Source organism: Hippopotamus amphibius, chromosome 3, assembly GCF_030028045.1.
Source record: "Hippopotamus amphibius kiboko isolate mHipAmp2 chromosome 3, mHipAmp2.hap2, whole genome shotgun sequence".
NCBI classification, from domain to species: domain Eukaryota; kingdom Metazoa; phylum Chordata; class Mammalia; order Artiodactyla; family Hippopotamidae; genus Hippopotamus; species Hippopotamus amphibius.
In genome coordinates this window covers 40,801,505-40,825,847 of record NC_080188.1, presented here as the reverse complement: position 1 = coordinate 40,825,847, position 24,343 = coordinate 40,801,505, and the positions used below count along the sequence as shown (strand labels likewise).

Genomic DNA, 24,343 nt, shown 5'->3' with positions numbered 1-24,343 from the left:
AGAGAGAGAGAAAGTCAGAAAGAAGCTGTGGGAGTAAGCGACTAGGTGGTCGGGATAGAGGGGGGCAGGGCTACGATACGACGCGGCAGGGCTCTTGGGCGGAGGAAGGGCGGGGATACTAAAGGCCCGACAGCGGGAGAGCACAAGTGAGGGGGCGGGCCCATAACGGCTTTCTCCCTTTGGAGTCGAAGGGCCGACCGTTTTGCGCATGTGCAGCCCGTTTTAAATTGCGTAGGGTGGTGAGCGCGGGTGGGCGCGCTCGCTGGGTCGCGGCTCCCAAGTTCCCGCGATCTCGCGCAGTCTCTGGCTTAAAGGCGCTACTGAGTTTCCGCCTGGCGGCCCTGCGGGTGACTGCGTCCTCGCTGGGCTGCGCAGAGCTGAGGTCCGTGTGGACTACCGCCCCAAACCCCTGCGCGGGCGGAGCCGAGCAGGAACATGGCTGCGTGGGGGCTGGTAAGTGTAGGCCCCGGGCCCGTGAGGCGGGGAGAATGAAGCGTTGGGCGGGTGTTCTGGCTTCTGGGGTATTGTAGTGGGGAGGCCGCACGAATATTTGATCTCGGGGGTGATTGGGTGCCGATAGCCTGAGTTAATTTACTTGTAGTGTTTCCTCAAGGCTTTTTTAATCCCGGGTGTGACGGCATCTTTCTCTTCAGAGAATCTTGTGATTTCTACTTCTAAGCCTAACTCCAGTTCCTATCTTCCAAATAATTTTCTGTCCTTAGAAGTATTGAAACGCCCTGAAAGTGTGCCTTTGCTTCAGAGTTGCTGGTGGAGAGAGGCGTCTGTGATCAACAAAGTTTTCTGAGAGGCAGCTAGTAGTTAAAAGTGCAAGCTGTGAATGGCTGAAGGGGGCGGGAACTCTTTTTTTGTTGTTGTTGACTTGTTTCTGGACTCCCTTGGTGTTCACTATTCTATATTTCAGACTTCGCTTATGGTTACTATACCTTTACAACCCATAGCAGCCCCTATCCTAAACTTGTGTTTTCTACTTTATCTCCCCTTTTAAGATCTTCAGCGTTGATGAACTCCCATTTATAATAAAGTTATATGTGTATCCTTGTATGCATAAAGAGCTGTGTTGTGGACAAAAACTGTTACCTGCCATTTCAGTAAACAACTAATGTTGCTCACCTTCACGCCACCAGCAACTGCAGCTGCCCGCAGGCTTTTCCTGAGGGGAATTCAGGATGGAGAAAAAACAGGTTACTGGCCGTAGGTGGTTAGGAGACATATAAGGAATAATTTCAGTGAGCCCAGACTCTTGCGTCTTCACATATATAGAGAAGCACTAAAAATCATTAACTTGAGGTGTCTGTTTTTGTGATAAGCAGTATTCTTTTGATGTTTGACTGCATTTTTTCCCGAGCCAAAACGCCTATATATCCTTGGTTCCTCCCTTACCTCTTTGGAGTAGTTCCTCAGAGCTCGCTGAGAGCCTGTCTTGTGGGCTATAGACCTAAGTAAGGTCCCCAAATAAAACTTAACTCTCAAATTTTAAGTTGTACTTTTTTTCAGGTGACAATTTATAATGTAAACAATGTATGTGCTCATAGTAAAAAGTACTCGTATGCTACCCTTTCATACTGTTGACTAAAGAAAAATGCATGGTGGGATGAAGTGGGAGATTGGGATTCCCATACGTACATTACTAATAAGAAAAAAAAAATCAAATTGTACACTTTAAGTATATGCAGTTTATTGTATGTCAGTTCTGTCTCAATAAAGGTTCTTAAAAAAAAAAGAAAAATGCACGATTGCTGAGTCATATGGTAAGAGTATATTTACTTTTGTAAGAAACCATCAAACTGTCTTCCAAAGTGGCTGTACCATTTTGCCTTCCAAAATGAGAGTTCCCATTGTTCTGCATTTGGTGTTGTCATTGTTCCAGATTTTGATCACACAGCCAGATGTGTAGTGGTATCTGGTTTTAATTTGCATTTCCACTTGGCATATGGAGCATCCATCTTTTCATATGCTTATTTGCCATCTGTAAATCTTCTTAGGTGAGGTGTCTGTTAAGGTCTTTAGACCATTTATTTTTTAATTGGGTTGTTTTCTTTTTGTTGAGTTTTAAGTGTTCTTTGCATATTTTGGATAACAGTTTTTTTGCCTTTTGCAAATATTTTCTCTTGGTCTCTGGCTTGTCTTCTCAGTCTTCATCTTTCTCTCTTTTTTTAAACCATGATCAGTGTTTTATTTGTATCAATGTTGGTATGCACTTAAAATCTATGATCAATAATAATAATAATATCAATATTATTAATAAACAACTTATTTTCTCACTGTGATCCACACCTTTCTGTTATGAATTTCTCCTGTCTTTAGGATGATGCCCTTCAGAATATGAGAAGCTTAGACTGGTTGAAGCTTGTCTTAGTTCTCACATTGACTGCTTTTCCTGCTTTTCATGCCTCCAGTCAGCCTTCTGTAATCATTGCCCTGGTGTCTCCTTCTTTCTAAGTTCTGCTTACCTTTCTTTGTAATGGGTGTCCCAGGAGACTGCACTTGGCTTCTTAGACTCCTGAGGAGGAGAAAGATAGACAAAGCTGAAGCTGGAGGAGAAGCTGCTGCTCCACTCTGCTGTGTCTTCTCATTCTTTTAACCACAGTTCACTTTTATTTTATTTTATTAATTTTATAACAAAAGGTCTCATGTATTTATTACTGAGCCAGAGCACTAGTGCAGACACACTGACAAAAAGGGAAAAATCATTTTCCCAATAAAACACATCCAGTTCTGATAGTAGTGATTTTTCAGAGTGGTATGGTAAGATGAAAGTACTCTTGACACAGCATAAATATGTGTGCCATCTCATGTACAGGGCTTCTTATAGACCCAGCGTGGTTCTTCTGCAGTGTCTTCTCTTGGAGTTGTACTTGATTTTATTACCAGTTTTCATTCAAATACATTGGGGAGTGTATTTGAATGAAATACTTGGTCCTGAAAGTCTGGTGAGAAGACATGGCTAGGAGCAAATTCCCACAGTTCACTTTTACGATATCTATGATAACCTTAGAATTGTTTTGAGCCTTTCAGTTCTAATATCTGGCTTTGTATCATAATTCATTTAAAAGGAAAGGTGAGAAAGGAGTTGAGAGATTATCCTCAGTCATTACTGTATTTTAGTGGTTTCTAACTGGATGTGATTTTGCCCTGTAGGAGACGTTTGGTGTTGTCTGAAAAAATTTCTGGTTGTCTTGAGAAGGCATGGATGAGGGGGTGCTAAGAACGTCTAATGGGTGGAGGTCAGGGATGCTGCAAATATCCTCCCAAAGCACAGGACAGGCCCTCACAACTGAGAGTCATTCAGCGCAAAATGTCCTTAGTGCTAGAGTTGAGAAACCCTGCTGTTTGTATACTATTTTCTTTGAGAAACATAATCTCACAGTGAATGGAAGAAACTAAAATCGAAATTAAGTGAAAAGTGAGTTGAAATTGGAAGTTTTTGAGTGTGTATTTATTTTGAAAAGTAAAAATTTTTGTATTCTAACATTTAATTTAGAATTAAGAGACCTTGTTTGTCTTGTTCACCACTTGCTTTCTAGTGTGCCTAAATAGTATTTGGCCCTGTAGTAGGTACTTGATTCATATTTGCTGAGGGAATGAACTGTCTTAACCTTAAAACTTTTCTATGTAAAAGAGGAACAGAGTACTTTACAGGTGTTATTTTTAGTTTTTTAAGTTTATTTATTTATTTATTTACTGGCTGTGTTGGGTCTTTGTTGCTGTGCATGGGCTTTCCCTAGTTGCAGCAAGTGGGTTTATTGTGATGTGCGAGCTTCTCATTGTGGTGGCTTCTCTTGATGCAGAACACAGGCTCTAGGTGCGCAGGCTTTAGTAGTTGCAGCATGCCAGCTCTAGAGCACACGCTCAGTAGTTGTGGTGCATGGGCTTAGTTGCTTCGAGGCATGTGGGATCTTCTTGGACCAGGGATTGAACCCGTGTCCCTTTCATTGGCAGGAGGATTCTTAACCACTGTGCCACCAGGGAAGTCCCTACAGGTGTTATTTAATGTTCAGAAACATTCAGTGTGCAAATATGATGACTCTTTCATTTTATTGTGTTAAATTAGGAGAAGAATGACCTTAAATGAGGCCTTGAAAGGGAGTCAACTAACATTCTCAGGGGTTTACTTAAGGGTTTCAGAATGCTGAGTACTGATGAGAGACCTAAGTGGTTGAGTTAATTTTCCATCAAATGACTTGTGATAAAATGCAGACTTATTAGGTGTCTTTGTTCCTTAGTTTGCTATCTGTAAAATAGATTTAATCTTTTGCTCCTTAGGTACTTCCTGAAGATAATAGGCTATGTGAAACACTCTCACCTTCTTTAAAGAAAGATACTTTTATCTCACAAATTTTTGGTCTTATTTATTTGGCATGTCAAAAAGATAAAAAGTGGTGTTTGTGTGGTATACAGTGCACTAGGCAAGGCTCTGGGAAGAATATAAGCTAGCTTAAGACAAAGCCTCTGCTCTCAAGTTTCTTAAAATCTAATAGAGGTCTTCGTCTTTCTGAATAATTCAATGCAAAAGTGAAGCAAGGTAGCAGTCCTTGTGGGTGGGAAACTATAGTGGTTCAGAGTTATGTGTAGGAGGCTTAGTAGAGTCAGGAGGGAGTCTTAGCTCAGGATGTCAGAGCATGAGTAGGGTAAAGAGAGTGTTCACATGGGGTGAGGTCATTTATGTCCCATTGGGCCAAGGAAGAGTGCAGCTTACTAAACATTTTGTATTGATAATAACTTAAAGTTTTTAAAAGCATACTATTCATCCTATTACTACCCAATTTTCAACTAGAAAATTTAACTTTATAAATTTTAAAATTGAAAAATAGGACCCAGGGACTTCCCTGGTGGTCTAGTGGTTAAGACTGCTCACAATGCAGGGGACACAGGTTTGATCCCTGGTCGGGAAACTAAGATGCCACATGCCGCATGCCACGCTGTGCAGCCAAATAAATAAATAAAATAAAAGATAGGACCCAAAGTATCACAAATATGCTCTCCATCTCCAATTTCAATATGTCTGTGTGTGTTTTTTTTTTTTTTTTCCTGTTGTTTCCATTGATTGGGGCTGTTTCTTTGTTGGGGGTTACCTCTTTTCTCTTTCTGGAAACATTTTAACATCTTTTTAATCTCAGTTTTTCTGATATTTCACTCTTATGTTCCTAGGTATGTATCTTATGCTGGTCATTCACTCCTCATCCAGGACAATCCTCTGAGCTTACTTTATGCTGCTGCCACTTTTCTTCTGTTGCATCAGTTATCATGTTTCATTTGTTTTCCATCTTCCAGAAATTTGTTATATTTGTTTGTCCATAGATGACCCGCTCTTCCATTGTCTTTTTATTATTGTTTTATGCCAGTTTAATCCTTTGCTATTGCTTTAGAGGGATCTCCCTGCAGGGAGAGGAAATAAGTAGATATTGTTGGTCAGCCAGCTTGAATTATTGGAAGCCCACATAGTATGATTTTGATGATGGAAGAGGTATGGGGGGAGGTAGAGGAGGAGGAAGAAGAGGAGGAAGAAGAGGAATAAATCCAGGGTAAGGAAATAGTATAAACAAAGGTTTGGAAACAGTGGATATGAGGTAAGTCTTTTTCACTTGATCTAGAAGAATTCCTTTTTATAGTGTTATAATAAGCAATCAGCAAATACTTACTGAATGAGTAAATGAACAACTTAGATTTTCACCAAATTGATGATTTACTTTTCTTTCAGGATCATCTCAAAAATGACTATAGAAGAAGATTTTGCCGACCTCCCAGGTGATTTGTATACTTAAGCTTTTAAGATGATTTTTATTCCCATCTTTGGAAAGTGGAACTTTCAGATGAAGAAAGGAAAAACTATTACCTCTGACTAAAATAATAATTTATTGCCCACTGGTTAAGTATAGTCATCTTAGTGATTTTATATTAACAGAGAAGTATTAATGCACGCAGTTCATTGACTTAATGGCAGTGAGAAAAGAAATTCACCTGATAAATGATGGACCAGGAGGAGGCAGTTTCAGTTCTGAGTAAATGACAGCTATGGAGAAAGCACTCTGGAGTGGATTGAATGGTAATAATAGAAAGAGGCAGTTTATTCCATGGTGCTGAAAGAAAAGGTGGGTGTGGTTCTAAAAGGGCAATGGAAGGATCTTTGTGATGATGGAACTGTTCAGTATCTAGACTATGGTGGTCATATCTGAACCTTCAAATGTGAAAGAATGCATAGAACTAAATATATACACAAGCATGAACATGCAAATGAGTACATGAAGAACTGGAGAAATCTGCGTAAGATTGCTGGATTCTGTCAACATCGGTATCCTGGTTGTGATAGTATACTATATGGTTTGTGAAATGTTACCTTTGCAGGAAACTGGATAAAGTGAACAAGGGATCTCTTCTATATTATTTCTTACAATTGCATGTGAATCTACAATTATCTCAATACAATTTTTAATTAAAAATATATATTGATTCATTAACTCTTTAAGATTAAAGATATTGAATGAGAAGTGCATTTGAGATCTTGTAGGGAAGACTGTGTTACTTGGAGCTGTTAGACTTGTGACCATAGAGTCTTTATTAAAGAAACATTTCAGGATTGAATGAATATGTTCAAAAAAGTTTGTGTTCTTGTTTAAATACAGCAGTAGTCTGAAACAGCTTTAGACATGCCTGTTCAGTCAGGGAATGTAATTGTTAATATAGACAATGACTTACTACTTCACATACTTTTCTGGGAAGTCTTGGACTGTCAAATACTTTATCCTCAGATAGTAAACGTGGTATTTTTCCCATTAAGTAAAAATTATCATTTTATAATAAGGAGGTATGGAATTTTCAAGGTAAATGTTAAGAAGTAGCAAATATCTTTTTAGAAATGATATGTTAACATTTTCCCTTCTTTCCTTCTTACTAGGGTACCTGACATTAATACAGAGCAAGGCCAGAACATACTGGAAATCTTACTAGACTGTTTTGAAGAAAAAAGTAAGATTTCATTTCTAGATGGACTTGGAGGGTTGGGATGGATGAAAATATACATTTGTCCATTAGTATCAAATTCAGCAAATATGTTCTAACATTTCAATATGTAAAATATTTTCTCAGGAATTTTGAGTACATGTGTAGTCCTTCATGTACCTTCTGGTATACTGAAGATAATACTGGCAAAAATGAGAGTAATTTGTTATTCCCTTTAGTTCACACTAGATTCCTATAGTCTGGAATTCCATAAATAATTATCATACACAAGGGAAAGTATTTCATTAATGGAAATAAATGTGCAGAATTCTTGGACTCAGTGGAGAGCTTGAGATAATGTTTGGTGATTTCCACCCCTTTCTAAAGAAAAGATGTATTATGGCAAACACTTTTCTAAGTGCTGGTCAGCATCAGAAGGTATTGGAATAGAAGAATAGGCAAACTGAAGAAAAGCACAGATAGTGGAAAAGTATCTTTTCTTTACAAATTCTGAAAGAAGAACTGGCACATGTTTCTTCAGAAATCTTGATTGTCTTTTTCAGTCCTGATGCCTTCTAGGAACATTTGAATATTGAGTTGATGTCTGTACTTCAGTTAAACTAATTGCGCTTAAAAGAGTCAAAAGAATTCTTCTCATATCATGTAGGGCTTCTTTTAATTGTAACCAAAAAATTTTATATGTTTTGTTTTAACACTTTTTTTAGGTATTGCCAATGATTTTAGCGCAAATTCCACCAAACCAGTGCTTTATTCAACACCTAAAACAAAAACCGTTTGTATTCAGTCACCAAGCAAAGAGGTAAGTCAAAAAGGAGAACTGGTACAAATTTAATAGTTTAATAAGTGAAGCAATACACAATATATAGTTAGATACATTTTAGTTGTTTGTCTTATTCTTATAAAGGAGCCCTTTATTCCTATTGAGTTTATATAAAATTCAGAGGTATTTTGTGAAAATTTTGTTCTGACATTTCCTGTGTTTGAAATTGGAGGTCTGAGAATTAGCATTATCAAATTTTAACACAATTATTTTTCACTCTTACTAAATTGATGCTTAAGTTAGGTTTTTAGGAAAGTGGGCAACTATCGAAGTTCCTAATCCAGGTTGGCAAGTTTGGTTATTTTCTGAAAACTGAAGACAATTTTTGTTAAACAGGGGAATCAATTTTTTATTGATTATATATCTTGAGAGGATAGGTTGACCTAACTCTACAAAACAGCAGACTTTGGAATAGAGTTTTTGAAGCTAATGACTGAAGACAAATTATTCAAAAGCACAATACTGACTGGAGAGAAGAATTGTATATAGACATACCTTGTTTTATTGTGCTTTGCTTTATTACCCTTCACAGATAGTGCATTTTTTACAAATTGAAGGTTTGTGGTAACCTTGTGTTAAGTAAGTCTGTCAGTGCCATTTTTCTGACAGCATTTGCTCGCTTCGTGTCTCTGTGTCATATTTTGATAATTCTCACAATATTTCAGACATCTTCATTATTATTATATTTGTTATGATGATCTGTAATCAGAGATCTTTGATGTTACTATTGCAAAAAAGTTATGACTTCCAGAAGGCTTAAATGATGGTTAATATTTTTTAGCAATAAATACTTTTTAATTAAGGTATGTACTTTTTTAAAGACATAATGCTATTGCACACTTACTATATTATAGTATAGTGTAAACATAACTTTTATATGCACTGGGAAATCAAAAAATTCATGTGACTTGCTTTATTGCAGTACTCGCTTTATTGGGGTGGTCTGAAACTGAACCTGCAGTATCTCTGAGGAATACCTGTAGTGCTAGAAATAACATTCACTAGAAACTTGTAAAACACATATAGCCTTTTCGTTCCAAGAAATGAAGATAGATCCATTTCTGTCAGAATTGAGAGACCTTCTTTAATGTCCTAAATTATATTGCTTTTTGAAAGTTAAATCAACTAAGTTTCCTGGGAAAATCTTGACTTGGTTTGCTAACATTTAAGATGTTTGCATCTGTGTTCATGAAAAAATCTTTTTTTTTTTCTTCTCTCAAAATGTTCTTGGGGCTTTTGGTATCAAGGTTATGGTGGAGGTTCCACTTTTAGATAGGATGTAACATTGCAGTAGGTCAACACTCCGGCTGAACAACTAGTTAAAAAAATAATAAAATGGAAACAAATCATGTTTTTAGAGACATGGGAAACTGTGGAAGCAACAAGGACTAGATGAACTAAAATTCCAAAGAGAGTGGAATAATTAGAATACAAGTTGATGATTGTTAGTCATTTTCTTCCCTGAGAGTATTTGCTGATTTTGGGCAAAAGCTGAAGATTTTAGGTTGGCTTAGACAGAGTGAGTCCACTGAGGGAAAGCAGAGATTTTGTCGCTTGTGCGGGGATGGCATCACAAATTGAAATCCTGGAGGCGCCTCAGATGGATAGCCACTTTTCCTTAAAGAACACTTGTAAATTCTGAGGTAGTGAAGAAGCTTAGGCCAGAAAGGTAGAGTGAAACATGTAGTTTTGCTATGCTAAGAAGGCAAAATACTACTGCAGGAAAGAGGCCCACCACAAATAGGCATTTGACACATTTTGAACAATCTGGGGCCAGAGGCTAAAAAGTTGAGGGAAAGCCTCCACAGGGCTGAACTGAATATCTCACAATCTTTAAGGGCTAAATAGGCTCACCAGGCTCTCAGTAACTGGGAGAGGACATTCTGACAAATAGGACAGGTTATAACTGGACTGAGTCTTACTAAAATTTCTTATCAGACCCAGCTCAGAGTGAGAATCTATAATCATTTCAATCCAATCTGCTTAAAAGGAGAAAAGGAGAATATTCTCTATAGAAATATATTACTGGGAGCTTCTACTTTTTTTTTTTTTAAATCAAGCCTTTTGTTTTGAGATAATGGTAGATTTACAGCAGCTGTAACAAATAGTAGAGTACAAGACCATGTATGATTTACCTAGCTTCCTCTAAAGGTAACATCTTGCCAAACTATGGTACAACATTGCAACCAGGATATTGACATTGATACAGACAGGATACAGAACAATTCCATCACTACAGGATCCCTCTTATCCTTTTTAACAAGTTACTTCTCTCTCCTTTACCCCCTCAACTCCTAAAACCTCTAATATGTTCCTCATTTTTACAGTTTTGTCATTTCAAGAATGTTGTTTAAATGAAGTTGTATAGTATGTAATTTTTTGAAATTGTCTTTTTCACTCAGGATAATTGTCTGGTGATTCATCCAGGTTTTTGTGTATATCAATAATTCGTTTCTTTTTTTTTGCTGAGTTGTGTTTCATGGTATGGATGTACCACAGTTTGCTTAGCCATTTGCTTATCTCTATTAGTTTTCTCTTGATTTAGTTGTCTTGGTTTCTAAATTTGTTGATATTCTGTGCATCTCTAAGTTATCATCAATTGCTGTGACAAAATTATAAATGTCTTCTCAGTGTTTGTAGACACATGAAGTAATTTATCGTTTTCAGTTTTTTTCTGGAGCTTTCCTTCCTAGATCTCTTTCTTTGTTTTTTGTTTCTGTTCACCTTTACACCTGCCATGTAAGTGTTGCCATGTGATTTCCCTTTATCATCCAGGGAAGTCCGTTCTCTTTTGTCCTATACTGTAGCCCATACTTCTTTCTTTTTTATTTTTGGTGGGGCTCATCCCTTAGTAGGTTCCTGAGAATTTAAGACCTTAAATGTTTGAATATACCATGACTTTACCCTCATGATGGATAATTGTGTGTACAGAATTCTAGGTTGGAAATGACTCTCAGGTTTCTAAACATATGCTCTATTTTTTTTAAGCTTCTCGTGTTGTTGAGAATACTGCTGTGATTTCTTGATCCTTTGTGAGTCACTATTTTTTCATGTTTGCAAGCTTTTTGAGTCTTATCTGTCTTTAGAGATTTGAAATTTCATGATATTCCTTGATGTTAGGTTCTTCTAACTCTTTTTATTAAGATTTCTTCTTACAGTTTGTTTCATACAAGTACTTTTTTTGCTTACTTTGCTCGTTGCCTTTTTTTTTATAAATTTATTTATTTATTTATCTTATTGGCTGTGTTGGGTCTTTTTTGTTGTGCACGGGCTTTCTTTTTAGTTGCGGTGAGTGGGGGCTACTGTTCGTTGTGGTGCGTGGGCTCCTCATTGCCATGGCTTCTCCTTTTGTGGAGCATGGGCTCTAGGCGCATGGGCTTCATTAGTTGCAGCACATGGGCTCAATAGTTGTGGCTCACAGGCTCTAAAGCGCAGGCTCAATAGTTGTGGTGCACAGGCTTAGTTGCTCCGCGGCACGTGGGATCTTCCTGGAGCAGGGATCGAACCCGTGTCCCCTGCATTGGCAGGTGAATTCTCAACCACTGCGCCACCTAGGAAGCCCCTTGCTCGTTGCCTTTTACACTAGAGACTTTTGTCAAATGTCCAGTGATCCTTATTGGTCTCACTTTTAAGAGTGTAAAACTAAAATGGTGATTGAGATTTCACTGTGGTATGATTTGTCTGAGTCACGTCATTGTGGATGTCCAGTTGTTAGTATCTGCAGGGTTTTTTTCTCTTGACTTGATAAGTTTTTTTGACAGAGAAATCTTCTCTCCTGCTTGGGGGTCTGATTCTGACTATGAGTGTTCTCAGCCAGGTGGGCAAGGGGAAAAGTGCAATTTGAATGCTTTCACTGAATATCTCTGTTTTCAGTGTGTTACTCCTACCTTCAGTTATGTCTCATGTCTTTGAGATCACAGTCTCTGATTCAAAACTCGAGAGAAAACATCTAATCTTCTGTTGGGAGAGGATGGGCTCAGTGACTCTGACTACTTCCTATACATACTTTTTTAAATTTATTTTTTAATTTTTATTAAAAGTATTTTTATTGGAGTATAATTGCTTTACAATGTTGTGTTAGTTTCAGCTGTACTATGAAGTGAATCAGCTATATGTATACATATATCCCCTCCCTCTTGGACCTCCCTCCTATCCCGCTGCATCCCACCCATCTAGGTCATCATAGAGCACCAAGCTGAGCTCCGTATGCTATACAGTAGGTTCCCACTAGCTGTCTATTTTACACATGGTATTTATGTCAAACCTAATCTCCCAATTCATCCCAGCCTCCCATATCCACTCCTCCCCGCTCCGTGTCCACACATCCACACTTCCGTCCTTTGCATCTGCGTCTCTGTGCCTGCCCTGGAAATAGGTTTATCTGTAGTGTCTTTCTAGATTTCACATATATGCGTTAATATACGATATTTGTGTTTCTCTTCCAGACTTACTTCACTCTGTATGACAGACTTTAGGTCCATCCATATCTTCAAAAATGACCCAATTTCGTTCCTTTTTGTGGCTGAGTGATATTCCATTGCATATATGTACCACGTCTTCTTTATGCATTCATCTGTTGATGGACATTTAGATAGTTTTCATGATCTGACTATTGTAAACAGTGCTGCAGTGAACATTGGGATACATGTGTCTTTTTGAATTATGGTTTTCTCAGTGTATATGCCCAGTAGTGGGATTGCTGGGTCATATGGTAGTTCTATTTTTAATTTTTTAAGGAACCTCCATACTGTCCTCCATAGTATGGCTGTATCAATTTACATTCCCACCAATAGTGTGAGAGGGTTCCCTTTTCTCCTTACCCTTTCCAGCATTTATTGTTTGTAGATTTTTTGATATTGGCCATTCTGACTGGTGTGAGATGATACTTCATTGTGGTTTTGATTTGCATTTCTCTAATAATTAGTGATGTTGAGCAGCTTTTCATGTGCCTCTTGGCCATCTGTATATCTTCTTTGGAGAAATATCTATTTAGGTCTTCTGCCCATTTTTTGATTTTTTTTTTGATATTGAGCTGCGTGAGCTGTTTGTATATTTTGGAGATTAATCCTTTGTTCCTTCATTTGCAAATAATTTCTCCCATTCAGAGGGTTGTCTTTTGGTCTTGTTTATGGTTTCCTTTCCTGTGCAAAAGCTTCTAAGTTTCATTAGGTCCCATTTGTTTATTTTTCTTTTTATTTTCATTACTCTAAGAGGTGGATCAAAAAAGATCTTGCTGTGATTTTTGTCAAAGAGTGTTCTTCCTATGTTTTCTTCTAAGAGTTTTAGAGTGTCCGGTCTTGCATTTAGGTCTTTAATCCATTTCGAGTTTATTTTTGTGTGTGGTGTTAGGGAGTGTTCAAATTTCATTCTTTTATATGTAGCTGTCCAGTTTTACCAGCACCACTTATTGAAGAGGCTGCCTTTTCTCCATTGTATATGCTTGCCTCCTGTGTTGTAGATTAGGTGACCATACGTATGTGGGTTTGTCACTGGGCTTTCTGTCCTGTTCCATTGATCTATATTTCTGTTTTTGTGCCAGTACCATACTAATATTGATTATTGTAGCTTTGTAATATAGTCTGAAGGCAGGGAGCCTGATTCCACAAGCTCTGTTTTTCTTTCTCAAGATTGCTTTGGCTATTTGGGGTCTTTTGTGTTTCCATACAGATTTTTTTTTGTTCCAGTTCTGTGAAAAATGCCATTGGTAATTTATAGGGATTGTATCGAATCTGTATATTGCTTCGGTAGTATAGTCATTTCCCATAATATTGATTCTCCCAATCCAAGAACATAGTATATCTCTCCATCTGTTTGTGTCATCTTTGATGTCTTTCATTAGTGTTTTATAGTTTTCGGTGTGCAGGTCTTTTGCCTCCTTAGGTAGGTTTATTGCTAGGTAATGTATTCTTTTTGTTGCGATGGTAAATGGGACTGTTTCCTTAATTCCTCTTTCTGACCTTTTGTTGTTAATGTATAGGAATGTAAGAGATTTCTGTATATTAATTTTGTATCTTACAACTTTACCAAACTCATTGATTAGCTCTAGTAGTTTTCTGGTGGCATTTTTAGCATTTTCTATGTATAGTGTCATTTCACTTGCATACAGTGACAGTTTTACTTCTTTTCCAATTTGTATTACTTTTATTTCTTTTTCTTCTCTGATTGCTGTGGCTAGGACTGCCAAAATTATGTTGAATAATAATGGTGAGAGTGGACATCCTTGTCTTGTTCCTGATCTTAGAGGAAATGCTTTCAGTTTTTCACCATTGAAAATGGTGTTTGCTGTGGGTTTGTCATATATGGTCTTTATTATGTTGAGGTAGCTTCTGGCTATGCCCACTTTCTGGAGCGTTTTTATCATAAATAGGTGTTGAATCTGTCAGAAACTTTTTCTTCATCTATTGAGATGATCTTGTGATTTTTATTCTTTAATTTGTTAATATGGTGTATCACATTGATTGATTTGCATATATTGAAGAATCCTTGCATCCCTGGGATAAATCCCACTTGATCATGGTGTATGATCCTTTTAATGTGTTGTTGAATTCTGTTCGCTATTTTGTTGAAGATTTCTACGACTATGTTCATTAGTGATACTGGCCTGTAATTTTCTTTTTTTGTGATATCTTTGTCTGGTTTTGGTATCAGGGTGATGGTGGCCTCATAGAATGAGTTTGGGAGTGTTCCTCCCTCTACAATTTTTTGGAAGAGTTTGAGAAGGATAGGTGTTAGCTCTTCTCTAAATGTTTTATAGAATTCGTCTGTGAAGCCATCTGGTCCTGGATTTTTGTTTGTTGGAAGATTTTTAATTACAGTTTGTTTCATTACTTGTGATTGGTCTGTTTATATCTTCTATTACTTCCTGGTTCAGTCTTACAAGGTTGTACCTTTCCAAGAATTTGTCCATTTCTGTTTTATTGGCATATAGTTGCCTGTAGTAGTCTCTTATGATCCTTTTTATTTCTGTGGTGTCAGTTGTAATTTCTCCTTTTTCATTTCTAATTTTATTGATTTGAATCCTCTCCGTTTTTTTCCTGATGAGTCTGGCTAAAGGTTTATCAATTTTGTTTATCGTCTCAAAGAACCAACTTTTAGTTTTATTGATCTTTGCTATTGTTTTGTTTCTATTTCATTTATTTCTGCTCTGATTTTTATGATTTCTTTCCTTCTACTAACTTTGGGTTTTCTTTGTTCTTCTTTCTCTAATTGCTTTAGGTGAAAAGTTAGATTGTTTATTTGAGATTTTTCTTGTTTCTTTTTTTCTTTTTTTTTTTATAAATTTATTTATTTATATTGGCTGTGTTGGGTGTTCGTTGCTGTGTGTGGGCTTCTCATTGCAGTGGCCTCTCTTGTTGCAGAGCATGGGCTCTAGGCGCTCAGGCTTCAGTAGTTGTAGCATGTGGGCTCAATGGTTGTGGCCCGTGGGCTCTAGAGCACAGGCTCAGTAGTTATGGCACACAGGCTTAGGTGCTCCTTGGCATGTGGGATCCTCCTGGAACAGGGTTCAAACCCGTGTCCTCTGCATTGACAGGTGGATTCTTAACCAGTGCGCCACCAAGGAGGTACCTTGTTTCCTTTTTTTTAAATAATTAATTAATTAATTGGCTGGCCCTCCATCCCAGGAGCGAAGACTGCCGCCATGTTCTGCCCACCTTGCACCTCACATGGTGGGGTATTGCTCCAGGACCCTGCTTCAGATGTTTAAGCTCCGCCATCCATTAAACCACCGATGTCTCTGTTGCTGACTCTGGGCTCTTTCTTCGGTTTTAATGCTGGGCAGCTGCAGGCCTTATAGGCCTGGGGGTGCAGCCCAACAATGAGATATTCAAAATGTCAGGATCATCATGCACAGAGGTCATAACTTAAAAGTCTCTTACACCTCAGATTTCTTGTTTGACAAGTGAATCCTATGAACAGCTGGATTTTTTGCCTGACAAACTAAAAACAAAGCTGCTTCCCTTCCAGAAAGATGGCATCACTTTTGCCCTCAGAAGAGGTGGCAGGTGTATGGTGGCTGATGAAATGGGTCTAGGAAAGACAATTCAGGCAATTGGCATCGCTTACTTCTGTAAGGAGGAATGGCTGCTTTTAATAGTGGTCCCTTCATCTCTGAGGTACCCTTGAACAGAAGAAATAGAGAAGTGGATCCCAGAGCTGGGTCCAGAAGAAATCAATATTATCCAGAATAAAACTGATGTTAGGAGAACATCAACCAGCAAAGTGACAGTTCTGGGTTATGATCTTTTAACCACAGGTGAAGAGACTTTGATAGATGCACTGAATAATCAGAACTTCAAAGTAGTTATTGTAGATTAATCACACTACATGAAGTCCAGAAATACAGCTCACAGCAGGATTTTATTGCCAGTAGTACAGAAAGCCAAATGAGCCATTCTTCTTACAGGAGCTCCAGCCTTGGGAGGACCTGAAGAGCTTTTCATGCAGGTTGAAGCTCTCTTTCCACAAAAATTTGGAACATGGACTGACTATGCCAAAAGATACTGTAATGCACATGTCAGATACTTTGGTAAAAGACCTCAGTGGGATTGTAGAGGGGCATCAAATCTTAATGAACTTCACCAGCTATTAAGTGACATAATGATTAGAAGATTAAAGACTGAAGTTTTAACCCAGCTGCCCCCTAAAATCAGACAGCGTATTCCATTTGATCTTCCTGCAGCAGCAGTCAAGGAATTGAATTCCAGCTTTGAAGAATGGGAAAAATTAGTGAGAGCTCCAAATTCAGGTGCCACCAAGACTGTCATGGGGTTGATTACGCGCATGTTTAAACAAACTGCTATTGCCAAGGCAGGTGCTGTAAAGGATTATATTAAGATGATGCTTCAGAATGGTTCACTTAAATTTCTGGTTTTTGCTCACCATTTAAACATGCTCCAAGCTTGCACAGAAGCCGTCATAGAAAACAAGACTCATTACGTCAGGATAGATAGAAGAGTTCCATCTTCAGAAAGAATACATCTGGTATGAGTTTCAGAAGGACCCTGAGACTCATGTGGCTATCCTAAGCATTCAGGCTGCTGGGCTGGGTTTGACATTTACCTCTGCAACTCATGTATTTGCTGAGTTATATTGGGACCCTGGACACATAAAACAAGCAGAAGACTGTGCTCACCGGATTGGACAGTGCAGTTCTGTGAATATTCACTACCTTATGGCAAATGGGACTCTAGACACCCTTATGTGGGAGCGCACTGAATGGTAGGAAGGAAAAACTTCAGGCTGAGAAGGATGATAAGGAAAAATGGGATTTCCTGCAGTTTGCTGACGCTGTGACTCCAAGTGAAAGGTCTGAAGAGCTTAGGAATGAAATGTTCACTCATGTAAGATTATGTGACCTCTTTTTTTGGTCATGAAGCTGTGACTTTATCATATATTGTTTTAAATAGCAATTTTCAATTGTTCATGCTATTGCAAGGAACCTCCACGTAAAGGTAGGAAACCTCTAAGAACTAAAAGATGACTGATATAAGGAGGCTGCAACAGTGGCTTGTATCTTCCAACAGTCATAGATCAGTGCTCACTGTTTGGATCCTTAGGAAAACAAGCTAAGTAGAATCCAGCCTTCAGAAGAAAATATGGGAGACTATCTCTGTGACCCTGCGGGTAGGGAAAGGTGTATTAAATTTGCCACAAAAAGTAACATACACAGGTCACATACTCAGTAAAGATATTTGCATTACAGTGTCCAAAGTATGTAAAGAATTTATACAATTCAGTTAGTAAAACAAACAAGCCAACAGTAAAATAGGCAAGCAATGTGAATGTCAGAGGAGACCTGAATAGAAAGAAACATTAAAAGAAACTAGCTTCACCAAAATAAGGCAAATTTATAAAGGTACCCGTTTCTCTTTACAATTAGTGCATAATCTATGGTGTGATATTTTGAGATCACGTGATTATCCTGTTCCCAAAACCTTTCACACAGTGGTTTTAGCATTCATTGATCTTTGCCTGAACCAGTTTTGAAATAGTGGTTTTTCTAATTCCATTGCTTCTTTATTTATTAGCTGGCATTTTTCTGTGAATGAAAACTTCTCATTAAAAAAATATCATTATGAAAAAGAAAATTAATTGGCTGCTTTGGACCTTTGTTGCTGCACACGGGCTTTCTGTAGTTGTAGAGAGCAGGGGCTGTTCTTCATTGTGGTGCACATGCTCCTCATTGCAGTGGCTTCTCTCTTTGTGGAGCATGGGCTCTAGGCACATGGGCTTCATTAGTTGCAGCATACAGGCTCAATAGTTGTGGCTCACAGGCTCTAGAGCACAGGCTCAATGTTGTGGCACACGGACTTAGTTACTTCGCAGCATGTGGGATCTTTCTGGACCAGGGATCGAACCTGTGTCCCCTGCATTGGCAGGTGGATTCTTAACCACTGCGCCACCTAGGAAGTCCCAAGATTTTTCTTGTTTCTTGAGATGAGGTTGAATTGCTATAAACTTCCCTCTTAGAACTGCTTTTACTGTGTCCCATAGGTTTTGAGTCATCATGATTTCATTGTCATTTGTTTTTATGTGTTTTTTAATTTCCTCTTTGATTTCTTCAGTGATCTCTTGGTTATTTAGCAGTGTACTCTTTGGCCTTCATGTGTTTGTGCTTTTTACAGTTTTTTTCCTGTAATTGATTTCTAATCTCATAGCATTCTGGTTGGAAATGATGTTGATATAATTTTCAGTTTTATTAAATTTTCTAAGTCTTGATTTGTGACCCAAGACGTGATCTATCTTGGAGAATGTTCTCTGTGCACTTGAGAAGAAAGTGTATGCTGCCGCTTTTGGGTGGAATGTCCTATAAATATCAATTAAATCTATCTGGTCTGTTGTGTCATTTAAAGCGTGTATTTCCTTATTTTCTGTCTGGATAATCTGTCCACTTGTATAAGTGGGGTGTTAAAGTCCCCCACTACTATTGTGTTACTGTTCATTTCCCCTTTTATGACTGTTAGCATTTCCCTTATATATTGAGGTACTCCTATATTGGGGGCATAAATATTTGTAATTGTTATATCTTCTTCTTGGATTGATCCCTTGATCATTATATAGTGTCCTTCCTTATCTCTTGTAACAATCTTTAGTTTAAAGTCTATTTTATCTGATGAGTATTGCCATTCTAGCTTTCTTTTGATTTCCAGTCACATGGAATATCTTTTTCTATCCCCTCACTTTCAGTCTGTATTATGTGTCCCTAGGTCTGAAGTGGGTCTCTTGTAGACAGCATGTATGTGGGTCTTGTTTTTGTATCCATTCAGCCAATCTCTGTCTTTTGGTTGGAGCATTTAAGCCATTTACATTCAAGGTAATTATCGATATGTATGTTCCTATTACCATTTTCTTAGTTGTTTTGGGTTTGTTTTTGTGGGTCTTTTCCTTTCCCACCTAGAGAAGTTCCTTTAGCATTTCTTGTAAAGCTGGTTTGGTGGTACTGAATTCTCTTAGCTTTTGCCTGTCTGTAAAGCTTTTGATTTCTCTGTCCAATCTGAATGAGCTCCTTGCTGGGTAGGGTAATCTTGGTTGTAGATTTTTCCCTTTCATCACTTTAAGTACATATTGCCGCTCCCTTCTGGCCTGCAGTGATTCTGCTGAAAACTCAGTTGATGACCTTATGGAGATTCCCTTGTATGTTATTTGTTGCTTTTCTCTTGTTGCTTTTAATATTTTTTCTTTGAATTTAACTTTTGTTAGTTTGATTAATAAGTGTCTTGGGTTTACCCTGTATGGGACTCTGTGCTTCCTGGACTTGGGTGGCTATTTCTGCTCCTATGTTAGGGAAGTTTTTGACTGTAATCTCTTAAAATATTTTTCAGGCCCTTTCTCTTTCTCTCCTTCTTCTAGGACCCCTATAATTCGTATGTTGGTGCATTTAATATTGTCCCAGAGGTCTCTTGAGATTGTCCTCAATTCTTTTCATTCTTTTTTCTTTATTCTGCTCCTTGGCAGTTATTCCCACTATTCTATCTTCTAGGTCACTTATTTGTTCTTCTGCCTGTTATTCTGCTGTTGAGTCCTTCTAGAGTATTTTTCATTTCAGTTATTGTGTTATTCATCATTGTTTTTTAGCTCTTCTAGATCTTTGTTAAGTATTTCTTGTATTTTCTCAATCCGTGCCTCCATTTTATTTCTGAGATGTTGGATCATCTTTGCTATCATTTCCCTGAATTCTTTTTCAGGTAGATTGCCTGTTTCTTCTTCATTTATGTGGTCTTCTAGGTTTTGCTTGCTTTTCTGACTGTGACATATATTTTGTCATCTCATTTTTTTATTTTGATGGGTGGGGCTGTGTTCCTCTCTTACTGGTTGTTTGGCTGTCTTCCTGTCTTACTGGTTGTTTGGCTTGAGGCAGCTAGCATTGGAGTTTGCAGGCAGTTGAGTAGAGCCGGGTCTTGTTGCCCAGATGAGTATCTCAGGGAGACCACATGCTGATTAGTATTCCCTGGGGTCTGAGGTTCTCTGTTAGTCCATTGGTTTGGACTTGGCGCTCCCACCGCACGTGCTCAGGCCTGACCCACAGCCTGGGAGCCGAGATCCTGCAAGTTGTGTGGCATGGCAAAAAAAAAAAAAAAAACGGCAGAACTATAACAAAGGATAAAATATAAAATAAACTTAGAAAAATAAAATATTTATTAGAAAAAATGAAAATATAAATGAAACAACAACAACAAGGTAAAACAGAACCACAACAGCACCAAAAAAAAAAAAAAGACTGGAAAAGGCCTTGGCTGTGCAGGGGTGGGGAGAGGAGCCTAGGCTCATGACCCACACAGGACCCACACAGCTGGAAAAGGACCTCACAGTGCAGAAGTTGTGACCCAGGACCCTAGCAGGCTTGCTGGAGGCTGAGAGGGTGGAGGAAACTCTGGCCATGTTCCCCTCTGATCCCCGAAGGTCTCTCCCCATTCCCGAGATCCCCTCATGGTGCGTGTGCTCCTCCTGAGCTTGGGAACCCCTCCCCTCCCCCAGCTGCCCCTCAAGGACACTGGTCCTGTCTAGTCTCTACTTTTCCTCCTCACCTACCTCCCCCCAGGTCCCACCTGGTTGCTTGGGGGTTCCTCCTGTCCCCTTAGGTGTCTGAGGTCCCCAGCCAGCACTTGGTGGGTGCCCTAGTTGTGTGAACTTCACGTCCTCCTACTATGCCATCTTGACTGCATCCCCGCATACATACTTTTAACAACTCTTCTGTTTGCAGTTCCTACCTGGACCCCCTCTCTTAGAAGTGCCTTTTCCCTTGAATTACTGATCTTATGCATTTCTCCTTAAATATAGATCTGTCAGCTTCTGGGTTTTCTTTATTGCTAGCATGTTTCTGCTCTTTCTGGGCTGATTAGTTGCTACTGATCTGCTTTCCAACCTAAAAAAGTTTGTTGATGTCTCTCATCTACTCCCTTCTCTTTCTCTTCATCCTTCTGGGTTTATACATTTTAAAAAATCCTTAGTGAGGTTTCAAGAGAGAGTAGAATATAATGAAAACTTGCTTTTGTTACTTTGCGTAATTGAGTTCCATAGTGTATCCACTGAATTAACAGTCAAGTGGCTCCATTATTTATGTATTTTCCTATTGGTAGATTTTTAGTTTTTTTTTCCTCTCTATTCATTGTCACAGTGATGTAGTGAACACCTTTGTTTATGCCTCCTCGAATGCATATGTAAGTTGAATTTCTCTAGGATATATACTTTTGAAATGAAATTGTCAGGGATTGTCAATTTTTCCTCAAAGTTGTTTTATTAGTTTTCTTTCCCACTTGCAATGTGTGAATGAGATTTCTCTTTTCTAGAATTTAAAAATTTATGACTTGATAAATTTCAGATTTTCAAAAGAAAGCATGTTATGTACATAACATCTTAAAAATAATATAAATGAACACCCATGTGCCCATTCCTCAGTGTGAGAAATACCAGTACCTTTGAAGCATCTATGTGCTCCTTTTTGATCTTATTCTTTACCCTCTCCTCCCTACACAGAGGTAACTACTGTGTTGAATTTCATGTTCATCATTCCCATCCTTTGCTTTTTAGCTTTACCACACATGAGTGTATGCTGACATTTGTGTCAACATTTCTTTCACTATTTAAGACAGGGATTTCTACATCCACATGTTGGATGCTTCACTAGGTAGGACTCATGAGACTCCACATGTACTCATGACTGAGATTTAGTATAGGCATACAGTCAGGATACACAGCCAAATCAGTAAGAGAAAAGGACGCATCAGGCAGAGTGTGGAGGAATCCATGTCAGACTCTCCAAAGGGACCACACAGGGTGCACAGCAGTAAAATGCTGTAAAGCATGTACAGTCTTTCTGTCCTGGGAAGCCTTTTGAGACTTAGCCCGTTTTTATTGGGAGCTGGCTTTGTTAGCATCCTTTGCCCACCAAAATTCTATATTCCCTGAAGGAAAAAAAGATGATGTTCACCAGAAATCACATTGTTTATACAAACAGTCTAGGCAGGCTGGAATAGCAGGAACCAGTTTGTAATGGAGGAAACATTCTGAAAGCCAAGTCCCTGGGTGCCCACCATGAGCTAGTTCTGTAAGCAGGTTTTTAAGTGATCAGGCCTGCTGCATTAATTCTTTTCTGTGTAGAGCGAACCTCTAAATGCTATATATATTTAGTGTTTTACATGTTTTTGCCTCTATTCTAAACTTTACTTAAATGAGATTATATACTTTTGTACCTTGCATTTTTTTGCTTAACGTAATCATTCCATGTTGCTGTAGTTTATTCATTTCACTGTTGCATTTGTGATATTATGTTATATGACTATATGGTAATTTATTTATCCAATCTTCTGTCAGAATAGGTTTTTAAAAGCTGTTCAGAGCAACATTGTTTTTATGATACATTATATGAAATTCAGCTTTACTAGATAATTTGAAATTGGTTTCTAAGGAGTTAAGTCTGCAACTTTACCAGCTGGTTTATTGTTTTTAAATAATTTTTTTTTCAATTTAAAAACAAATGTGTTTAATCAAAATTGGTAATTGAAGAGAGTAGATCTAATGTTGTATCTCTTTTAGACTCAGTGCCAGAAATCACGTCCAAAATCAGGTCCAGTTTCTTCAAGGAAGAAAGAAGCCCCTCTGCAGTTAATTGTAGAACCAAGTGAAGCTGTCAACAAATCAGGTTGGTAGCTTCCCCACAGGTGATATCTGCCTAGATATATTTAAAAAGTTAGAAATGCTGAAGGTAGCCCATGTGTTGGCTTGAGTGACAAGATCAGGGTCAGCCTAGGCAGAATTGTGAAATGGATGAAGTTGTTTTTGAGTCCCTCTCAAGTCCATCATCAGTGTTTTGTGTTTTTTTTTAAACGAATAATTTTTTTAAAAAATTTTATTGAAGTATAGTTGATTTGCAATGTTGTGTTTAATTTCTGCTGTATAGCAAAGTGACTCAGTTATACATATATATTCTTTTTCATGTTCTTTCCCATTATGGTTTATCACAGGATATTGAATATAGTTCCCTGTTCTATATAGTGGGAACCTGTTGTTTATCCATCCTATATGTAATAGTTTGCATTTGCTGATCCCAGACTCCTAATCCTTTCCTCCCCAACCCCTCCTTCCCCTTGGCAACCACAAGTGTGTTCTCTATATTTGTGAGTTCGTTTTTGTTTCATAGATATGTTCCTTTGTGTCATATTTTAGATTCCATATATAGGTGATAGCATACGGTATTTGTCTTTCTCTTTCTGACTTATGCTTAGTATGATAGTCTCTGGGTCCATTCATGTTGCTGCAAATGTTTTTAATGGCTGAGTAATATTCCATTGTATATGTATATCACATCTTTGTGCATTCATCTGTTGATGGACGTTTAGCTTGTTTCCATGTCTTGGCTGTTGTAAATGGTGCTGCTGTGAGCATAGGTGTGCATGTGTCTGCGAATTATAGTTTTGTCTGGGTATATGCTCAGCAGTGGGATTGCTGGATCATCATTTGGCAACTCTGTTTTCAGTTTTTTGAGGAACATTCATACTGATTTCCATAGTGGTGCACCAGTTTATTACATTCCCACCAACAGTGTAAGAGGGTTCCCTTTTCTCTACACCCTGTCCAGCATTTATTATTTGTAGACTTTTTAATGATGGCCATTCTCTCCAACATTTATTATTTGTAGACTTTTTAATGATGGTGTGAGGTGATACCTTATTGTTTTGATTTGCAGAATAATAAGTTATATCTGATTATTATCTGTTTTTTTGTTTTAGTGGTAGGAATGTTGCTTACTAGGATGTGGTAAGAGACATTAACTAAGCAAGAATTATTATAGGGACCGTAGTTTTAATAGTTTTCAAATAGATTTTTCTTTTTTTCTTTTCTTTTGTTTTTCCTCCTCCCCCTTTCTGCTTCCTCCCCCTCCCCCTTCCTCATTTCATTTGTTATCTTACACACTTTCTATGGGTCAGGAATTCAGAAGCAGCTTCGTTAGGTGGTGCTGGTTTGTAATGCTCATAAGGTGGTAGTCAAGATAATGGCCAGGGTTGCATCCATCTGAAGGCTTGACTGGGGCTAAGGATACATTTACAA

General features: G+C 38.1%; 1 protein-coding gene across 4 annotated transcripts in view; it reads left to right on the top strand.

Annotated features, from left to right (window-relative positions):
• The first annotated feature begins 222 nt into the window (after positions 1–222).
• Positions 223–24,343, top strand: part of CENPC (centromere protein C) — a 135,010-nt gene continuing 110,889 nt past the window's right edge. For 3 of the 4 annotated variants that reach the window (XM_057726585.1, XM_057726584.1, XM_057726586.1), the window contains exons 1-5: positions 223–453; positions 5,720–5,766; positions 6,914–6,984; positions 7,683–7,777; positions 22,832–22,937. In XM_057726585.1, coding sequence (XP_057582568.1) covers positions 436–453; positions 5,720–5,766; positions 6,914–6,984; positions 7,683–7,777; positions 22,832–22,937 — 337 coding nt within the window. In that variant the 5' untranslated portion in view covers positions 223–435. The remainder of the gene's footprint in view (positions 454–5,719; positions 5,767–6,913; positions 6,985–7,682; positions 7,778–22,831; positions 22,938–24,343) is intronic. The other variant, XM_057726587.1, reaches the window with a different exon arrangement.